Below are 9,408 nucleotides of genomic sequence, written 5' to 3'. Positions count from 1 at the left end.
ATAAATTTAATAATGTTAAAGGCAATTTTGCATAGATTGTTTAAAGCGGTAGTAATGCATAATTTCAGTAAAAATGATCGATGACATAACGAATTATTTTATATTTTGTAATTGAATCTTAGATTTATCGTTTGCAAAACGTAAGATTACACGCTGTTTTGCATAGTATAAATATATGAGTATTAATATTATGAATATTGTGTGTCACTAATAGCACTGATGGAACGATTTTTTTGTCTCTTCAAAACGAATGTCTTCCTAATAAGAATGTCTCTTACTTGTATAAGCATAAGATTCAGTTTTATAAAGAGTCTAAGATGAATTTTTGAATGGCAGTTCACAAAATATATTATTTTGACGACAAAGATGGATTGGTTTTGATATTTGAGAATTGCTGTGCTTGTGTACAGGTTAAGATTGCTCTTAAACTTAAACGGCTTGGATACTCCATAGCAAAAATTTTTCCCTAAAATAAATAACTCTCCAAGCTGTAAGTTCCTGTATTTCCTTCGAACTACTGTAAACAACATGTTAATTATTCTTCGTATACTTGAAGACGAATAGATAGTCCTGGTTACGTAGGGAAGGTCTATTCTAGGTTAGAACCCATGACGGGCATGTTATTGAGCAGCACGAGTTGATGACAGTATCACAAGACCCTTCCTGTTGTGAGCTAACCTGGACCGGATGGATTGCTACTAGTAACTCACCGTTGGCGCGTGAGTGATCATCGGTTGATGTGTGCGTGCAATCCATCCGGGTCATCGTTTGCGCGGTCAACGGGGTCGACCGGCGAACACGCCGGCACTTGGCAACGGGCAATATAGGATAGCGCACGGAACGGGAACGGCGGGAAACAGTCTTCGTTTATTTTACGTTAGAACGTCTTTTATGTTAATACAGTTTTATGTTCGTTTATGTTACAAACGCGTGTACCTCTCTGAGTAATAATAGCATAGAAAGAAAGGAACATAACACTTCCCGTTGACTATTATTTGTACACAGTCGTTTGCTAAAGTCGTTGCCACCAAAACCAAAGAGTTGGCTTTAAGGCGTCATTTTTTGACAGTGCGCATCAATTGTTGACTCTAACGCACCTATTTTTGTCTGTAAGTCATCAATTTTTGACTGTTGCAGGTAACGTGATAATTCTACACGGTTTTTTATTTTGATAATTGTTTTTTTTATAAACAAAAACCGTGTAAATTGATAGTTTTCTGGGATAAAATTAACGATTTAAGCACCTAATGCCATTGTTAACGCCTGAAACTACATGCCAACTTTTTTCACTCTATTAATAAATAAATAAACATTATTTTTACACAGTTTCAGAAATAACGTTATTTTTTGTAAATAAAGTGACACTGACACTTAAAAATTGATGCCTTAAAGACAAAAATTGATGGCACTGTGAAAAATTTATGCTTTAGTGGCCAAATTTGTGAAACGCAGCCAAAAATTTGGTACCTTAGAGACAAAATTTAGCGAAAACGACTGTATCTAAAACAAGATATACGTATATACAAGAACAACACAAAATCCAATATGAATTATAGGAAACAGTACATTTAGATGTTTTATTTCATATTTTAAATGTTACAAATTGAACAAATACGATCTAGGTGTTTTTATATATATGTTTATAGACTCAGTAAAACAAAAATATAAAAAGTTTCACTTAAAGTTTTCAAACTCCTTGCAGGAGAATTCACGCTGTGCTGCGTATGCTTCATTATCTTATTGGTAAATAAATATGCGTGCCAATTGTACATGCTAACCGTTAATTTCCTCTTGGAAAAAAATCAACAAGAGTTTTGAATTTAATTAAAAAAAAATAATCATAAAAAAATCAGAATTCGTTGCATTCTTATGCAGTGCTAACACTGATCGAGCTTTTACAACTATTAATAATTGTTATTATGTGTTCAGAACATTTCCATTATCGCATCATTCACAACGATTTTATCATGTTCTTGTTGCTTATTTAATTGAAAAGATGTAGAAATAAACAAACGACAAATAGCTGGTACATTATGTTGTGATTAGTCGAAACCTTCCGTTTCTCCATATTTGAGATATAAAACTAAAAAAAAAAAAAAAAAAAATACTCTACTCCGGGCTATCCCCGGCTCTAGGAGGATTCGGCTTGGATGTGTACAAAAATACTTCTGTTTGTATGCGCCACTACTAAAAGCCGAAGCGAATAGATTAGGAATGGCTTCTCATAACAAACCGGGACAGAATTGGCCGCCCCCGGCCAAGCGTTCTCCGCGCCGTTCTTCCTACGAATACGCATCCGCACTTGGTTCTGGCCTTTGGCGGGAGGACCGTGCGGCGGCTTCTAACCAGCTGTTTCTCTTTCGCTCATCGTGCGTACTTTCCCGCTCGCTCTCCAATGCAAACTTGCGCGTAATCGACCCGCCAAGCTGACATGCAACATTGTGTGCTACCCCTTTTCGTGTCGTATACAATCGTAAATTGCATCGAAAACATCGCATACAAAGTTCCGTGGAAATGGGTCGCTGTGTGGTCTTCGCTCAGTAACGATATCTCGGATCTAATTTGAAGTACTACCAGTATATCTCAACTCGCTTCCACTTTACCACGCACACGCACAACAGAGCATTTCACCGGTACGGTCTTATTACGATTATTATTGACAGTTTTATTCGTTATTCCAGTGAAGTATATAAATAATAGTTACAAAAACAAAAGCTGCGCTTCATTTTCCAACGTTCTGTGGTGTTTCGCGTTTTGGTATGCTACAACAATCGTCCACTCCCCTGTCGCCAGCACCTCGCACAGCAAATGGAGCATTATTCTCTCTCGTGCTGCCGGCTTCAAGTGAAATCTATGGAGCCGCAGCCACCCCTAAAGTCAGCATCTCCATATCCCCTTCCTCATGAGCAAAAAAGTGTGTTTGTTGACAGTAGGGACGCGCGCCGTGGCGTTGGTGGGTGTTTGAGAAGTGCTGTGCTAGTGCACAGGCGGCTTGCTCTTAAACTGCGAAGAGGAGGTTGGGATTGAATTTGAAACCGAATCGGGAAAAAGGCAATCAGTCTGCTTCCAAGCGACACATCTCAAAACATGCGTGCATGTGTGTGTGTGTGTGTGTTTGTGGTGGGAAATCTGTGCGTGAGAGTTTTACATTCCTATTAAGTAGTCTAATGCTAGTAGTCCAAAGCTTGCATGAGATTTTAGTAGTTACGCGTGTTTGCGCGCGCTCGAGGGCGAGCCGTAATACGCACCATAGCTGTCGCACTAATATAGCAACATATAAATATATATAAGTATTTATACATACTACACTGCATTAGTCTCTTGGTGACGCTAGCGCACCAGCATAGTTTGTTTAGTTGATGTATCAACACTTCTAAGAAGGGATATAATTTACAACAAACCACCCTTCCCGCTACACCGAGAAGAGCGTTTGTAATCCTGGGAGCGTTCTGTTCAATGTACACCGCGAAAAGGTAAGACAAATGAGAGGAACAGAGTGTTTGCATACAGAGAGAAAGAGAGAGCAAGAGAGGATAAGGAGTGTACGCATATACAAACGGAATTTCAAAAGTTCGCCAAAATTCATATTCAATAGTAAGATAACAATAGAAAAAAAAAGAGAAATGCACGGTGTGTACATAACGCTAAACATTAGAGGCTATCGCTCTATCTCTCTCTCTCTCTCTCTCTCTCTCTCTCTCTCTCTCTGCATCTCGTTTTTTGTCTCTTACGGGTTAGTTTGTACAGCTGTACCGCTACTATCTAACTGCTAATACCACCATCACCTTCCACCCCCTCACGTAACTCACGTATCACACTGAATCATCCTAACGTTTGTGTTTGGTAAGGAAAGGAGAATCTCATCATTGCCAGAAAGGAGCGCCAATGTCCATATGATCACTGAGATTACACACACGTCATATGCCGCTTTGCAGCCACCACTTACACCTACTACCTCTTCCTCCTCCTCCGTGAAGTTTGCCATCATCCCACCGAAGCGTGCTACATCCCCGGCTGCCCAGATACGTAAAGCATCTCTCTCTCTCTCCTCTGCTAGCTTTGTGCATCTAAAACACTCCATCCCATCATCATCATCATCCAGCGCTTAACCATCACGAAGGGAAAAAGACAACCAGCAAACGATTGGAAGAAATCAGATAGGCCACAACGGTACAAAGCTACTAGTAGCAAGAAAAGGTTGAGATTCACTTCTTTGTTGCAGGCATTTTGTAAGCGCTAAAAACAGACGGAGCTGAAAGATGGAATGTGTGTTAAAAATAAAAAAAAAGTCTATGGCACAGCATATCAACTCGGGAGTACAGGAATACATTCAAAAAAGGATTCCTACGAGGTGCAGCACCGACCAGTTAAGGTTCTAATAAGGCAAGTAAGTGGGTGTTTGTGTTTGGAGTAGAGGATCCGAAAGGCGCATCAGGAAGCAACCAAACAGTGGGATGATGACAAAAACCTCAATTAGCTCGTTCAATTCCTTATCCATATCCGAAGAAGAAAAAAAAGAAAAAATCCTTCCCTTCGTGAGCTCACAACTTAGCGCTAAACAGTTCCCCTAAAGACCTGCCCCTCTAGAATTAATGTACAACAGTTTGCACTCTTCGCGCTTCAACTTCCCCTCGCACTATCCAGTCCATCCCTTCTACGATGCATTTGATGGCGTTTTAGGTGACGCAAGCGTTTCGCCCAACGGTGACACGGACTGCGGTGGCGGCGGCGGCGTCGTTGGTGGTGGCGGCGGCGGCTGCCGGGAACCGTGCCGCGACGGGACGCGCTCCAGCTGCTCTCATCCGACCGGGCCGAACTTGTTGGTGATTTTGTGCGACGCGCTCACGATCGCCATCTCGTGGCGCGAGTCCAGATCACAGTCGTACAGCCCGCTCAGCGAGTCGAGACTGAGCAGCCGGCTGCTGGCGCGGGACGAGATCGAGGTGTCGTCCACGTCCGGCGCGTTGTACAGCGAGTTCACGTCGGACAGGGCACCTTCCGCGTCGGTCAGCCCGGCCTCATTGAGCAGCGAGATGTTTTCCAGCCCCGGCTCGTCCGTGATGTAGCCGGTACTTTCGGCACCACCTGCGGGAGAGAGAGAGAGAGAGAGAGAGAGAGAGAGAGAGAGATAAAGAAACCGGCAGTGAGAGCGCAAGTTTATCCCGGCTGCACACAGATAGAGAGCGCATCTTACCAGTGGCCTCCTCCCGGCACTCGTCGTCGCTCCACTCGGACTGGCTTTCGACCGGGTTCGAGTCGAGCGATTGGTGGTTGTGGTGCGATGAGCCATTGTTGTCCCGCCCGCCACCGGCAGCAGCGCCTACAGCGACCCCGCCGCTGCTAGCACCACCGTCCCGTTCCAGCTGGGCACCGTACTTGAGCTCGTCGGTGATGTAGTTCCGGTTGGCGGACCCGGTGCCCTCCGAGTTGCTCAGACATCGTTCGCGCCGCTCGTGCGCACGCTGCTGACGGTTTGCGCGCAACCGACGCTGACCACCGCTCCGCTGTCCGTTCTCCTCCTCGTCCTCATCGTCCTCTTCGTCCTCGTCGTCATCATCCTCCTCCTCCTCCTCCTCATCCTCCTGCTCCTCGTCCACGTCATCTTCCTCTTCCTCCTCCTCGTCATCCTCCTCGTCGTCGCGATCTCGAGCGATCGCCCGGTCTAGCTCGCGCTCCCGCCGGCTGTAGTGGTGGCGCTCCCCCACACTGCGCATATCCTCGTCCGCCTCAATGTTGGACGACGTGTCGTTGGTCGACTTGGTCGCGTGATAGTTGCGATGGCGATGGTGCTGCATTTGGTTAAGCTGTTGCTGCTGCTGGTGTTGCATTCGGCCCTTCAGCTCACTCTTGCGATAATCGTGGATGATCTCACACGACTCGGTATCAGATGTTTGACTGCAAAACGAAAAAAAGAAGAAACATTATTTACCATAAAACAACTGCCACGACACGCTAAACAAACCGCGCCGATCACTTACAGGTGGCTCGATTCGGAGGGATTCTTGTTGCGCGTTGCCTCCTTGATCGCCTCCAGCGTGCCCGGGTGCTTGGCGACGAGCAGATTGTTCACGTTCCGCACCCGTTCCAGCGAGCCGTCGTGAGCGGTCTGCTGCTGCTGCTGCTGCTGCTGCTGCTGCTCGAACGCAGCGCCTCCACCCTTGAGCTGATCCTCCGAATTCGGTCCGTCGCCTCCGCCACTAACCACCGACAACTGCGCAAGCAGCGGGCGCGACTGGGACTCGTTCATGCGCCGCTGCAGCTCCCGCTCGAACGGCGATTTCGGAAACGCCGCCGCCGCCGCTGTTGGTGCCGCCATCATGCCGGGGCCACCACCACCCTTCTCGTGGTACTCGAAGCTGTTGCACGATTCGCCCTTGTTGTGGGCGGACGACGACTTAGTCTCGGCCGTCGTGCTCGTCACCTCGAAGTCGCGCAGGTTGCCGAAATCGATCGGGCTCAGCTTCGGGGGCGAGGTCGGATCGACCTGTATGTCGCACGGGTAGAGATACTGCAGGGCTGGATTGCCGCCACCGCCGGCAGCATTGGCGTGCGCTCCACCGGCCGTGCTGAACACGGGCAGCGGTGACTGCGGCTCGCCGTCAAAGTCCTCCCCCTCGGTCGTCTTCGAGTAGCTCTCGTCGGACGAGCTGACCGACGGGGAGTGGGGCCGGGAGCTCAGATCGTCCGTCGAGGACAGCTCGCGGCATTCGTCGTACTCGGTCGGCAGCTTGGGCAGCGGTTTGATGTACTGTTTCAGCACGGAAGCCGATTGTTGGCGCTGCTGCTGTTGCTGCTGGTGATGATGGTGGTTGTGATGATGATGGTTCGGATGACTGTACTGCTGCTGCTGCTGCTGATGAATGTAAGCCGGCTGCTGTTGTTTGCTGTGGTGATGGTGCTGCTGCTGCTGCTGCATGTGCTGATGACGCACCAGGGCGGGCTGCGACATGCCGTAAGCGTATCCTTGTCCACTGATCGCATGCGGAAACACGGAGGACGTCGTCGCGTACCTCGGTGGCTCGTACATTGGTATCTGGTGCTGTTGCTGCTGTATTTGCTGTATCGGTTTAATGATTGCATTCCCAATAATGCCGCTCCCACCGGAAGCACCGCCGAGCAGCGGTTCGTTTTCGGACGCGGTCGCATACAGGCCCCGATTGTTCGAGTTGTGGTGTTCTTGCTGCTGCTGATGGTGGTGATGGTTGCGTATTTTGTGCCCATTGTTAAGATGGTCGCGCCCGAGCGGCAACAGCTGCTGATGCTGGTTGAAGTTGTTCTCGTCCAGATCGGTCACGTTCGGGTTTTCGATGATGTTAAAGTTTTCGCGTATGTTGTAGCTCGTCGCGGGCAGCTGCACACCGTGCCCGGCGCCCAGCTGCGACGACGTCGGCTGCTCCTGCTGCTTGTGTGCTGCGGCTGCCGCCCCCGGCTGCCCGTGATGGTGATAGTCGTAGTTGCGCTTGCCGTAGTTCTCCAGCCCGTGGTGAAAGCCACTGCTGCTCAGGATGTGATTGTTGTTGATGTTGTTGTGCTGCTTGTATACGCCGCCCTTTACCTGCTGCTGCTGTTGCGGTTGTGCTGCTTGAGCGGGGTTTGAGTACGACTGGGGGTAGTGGAAGGATTGCATCGAGTTTTTCGACGCCTGTCCCTGATTGTGCAGATGTTTCATCTGGAGCTGCTGATTTTGCACCATTTGTTGTTGCTGCTGCTGCTGCTGCTGCTGCTGCTGCTGATGTAGCAGATTGGGGCTTTCGAGAAAGTTGTAGCTTTCCTTCTTGCTGCTGTAGCTGCCGCCATCGTGCTGCCAGCGACCATTCTTGCCCGTTGCCGCTTCCATCTCCATGCGTTGTTTCATGTGAAAGTTTGAACCGAGCTGTTGCTGCTGCTGCTGCTGTTGCTGTACTAATCCTGCCATGTTTCCGTTCGGCGCCATCATGTACTGATGGTGTAGCGCTGCTGCACCAGCTCGATCGCGTCCCAACGATGCATTACCGGATGCTCCCATCGCTCCACCCGACTCACCCGTACCCGTACCGCCGACCATCGCCAGCACGGCCGTCGACCCGACCGCATCCACCGACTGCTGCTGCTGCTGCACGACACTACTAGCCCCACCGCCGCCTCCACCACCGCCAGCAAGGCCGTTCGTCACCATGCCGCCCGCGAACAGATGCTGCTCGTTCTGCTCGCACAGGAAGTACGTCACCATGTCGCCCTTGCCCTTCACCTTGATCTGCCCGCGGCACCGAAACTCAAAGTGCGACCCCTGCAAGCTGTCCACCACCTCCTGCGTCACCTGCGTGTAGCCCGGTATGCCGGTCGAGTCCATGCGCGACGCCACATTGACCGTATTGCCCCAGATGTCGTACTGCGGTTTCCGGGCGCCAATCACACCCGCCACCACCGGTCCCACATTGACGCCCACGCGCAGCATAAAGTTGTTGTACGAGTTTTCGTTGATGTTTTTCAGCGTGACGCGCATCGCCTTCACGAAGTCGACCAGCGCCGTCATGAGCCGCCGCATCGAGCCCGGCTCGGACGGGAGCATCTTGTGCTCAGGGATCAGCCCGACCGCCGCCATGTACGTGCTGCCGACCGTTTTGATCTTGTCGATCGCGTGGAACCGCTCCTCGCACAGCAGCTCGTCGAAGTCGGCAATGATTTCGTTCAGCAGCCGCAAACACTCCACGCCCTGGTTCGACCCGTCCAGCTCGGTGTAGAACTCGTGGAAGTTCGGCACGCTCGCGAAGATGACGCCCACCTTGCTGTAGCTCTGGTGGTACAGGTCCTGTCGCATGGTCGCCTGCCGGAATGAGAAGAGCACCGTTCTTAAAAGGGTTAACACATACTGCGCGCGCGCGCGACGCACACAACAACCTTGCCCGCACGGTGTGTATCACACAAACGATTTCCAGAGCTGTTACAGAAGGATCGATTTTAAAAACCGCGAAAGCCGCCATTTATAATCCACGCGTATACGAAAGCAACTTATATTTGATATTTGAATAACTGCTTTACCTTAAGAGCAATACAGGATTTTTCAAAGGTTTTTAAATAGTTGTGGGACAATTCCTTGACTCTTTCCTATTTGAAGGGAACTCTATATGTTGGAAATTGGACTCTATTTGGACAGGCTTCTTTGAAATTCCTACTGGATTTGTCCAACAAGGGTGCAATAGAGTCAAATTCCCATTACATTAAGTTCATTTAACGGAAATGTCGCTTTAGACGACCTTGTGTGAAAGTGAACGTGAAATTTTGCTATATTTCATTAAATATGTATCATAATATGGCTTATCGTACACCAAAAGAAATAATATCCCATTCTCCACCATTATAAAACGTGCTAAAATAATCATTGATATGCATTTCCTAGTGATTCCCCGCTGACCATTATATCTTCGCCGT

General features: G+C 48.8%; 1 protein-coding gene across 5 annotated transcripts in view; it reads right to left on the bottom strand.

Annotated features, from left to right (window-relative positions):
* Window positions 1–1,828: 1,828 nt before the first annotated feature.
* The window catches only part of LOC120959989 (Ca(2+)/calmodulin-responsive adenylate cyclase), a 58,725-nt gene continuing 51,145 nt past the window's right edge, over window positions 1,829–9,408 (bottom strand). For 4 of the 5 annotated variants that reach the window (XM_040383886.2, XM_049609076.1, XM_049609078.1 and 1 more), the window contains 3 exons: window positions 5,979–8,803; window positions 5,195–5,895; window positions 1,829–5,085 (listed from right to left, as the gene is read on the bottom strand). In XM_040383886.2, the coding sequence (XP_040239820.2) occupies window positions 4,799–5,085; window positions 5,195–5,895; window positions 5,979–8,803 (3,813 nt within the window). In that variant the 3' untranslated portion in view covers window positions 1,829–4,798. The remainder of the gene's footprint in view (window positions 5,086–5,194; window positions 5,896–5,978; window positions 8,804–9,408) is intronic. The other variant, XM_049609081.1, reaches the window with a different exon arrangement.

Source organism: Anopheles coluzzii, chromosome X (assembly GCF_943734685.1).
Source record: "Anopheles coluzzii chromosome X, AcolN3, whole genome shotgun sequence".
In the NCBI taxonomy this organism is placed as follows: Eukaryota; Metazoa; Arthropoda; class Insecta; order Diptera; family Culicidae; genus Anopheles; species Anopheles coluzzii.
The sequence above is the reverse complement of the archived record's forward strand: the minus strand, read 5'-3'. Positions and strand labels throughout refer to the sequence as shown.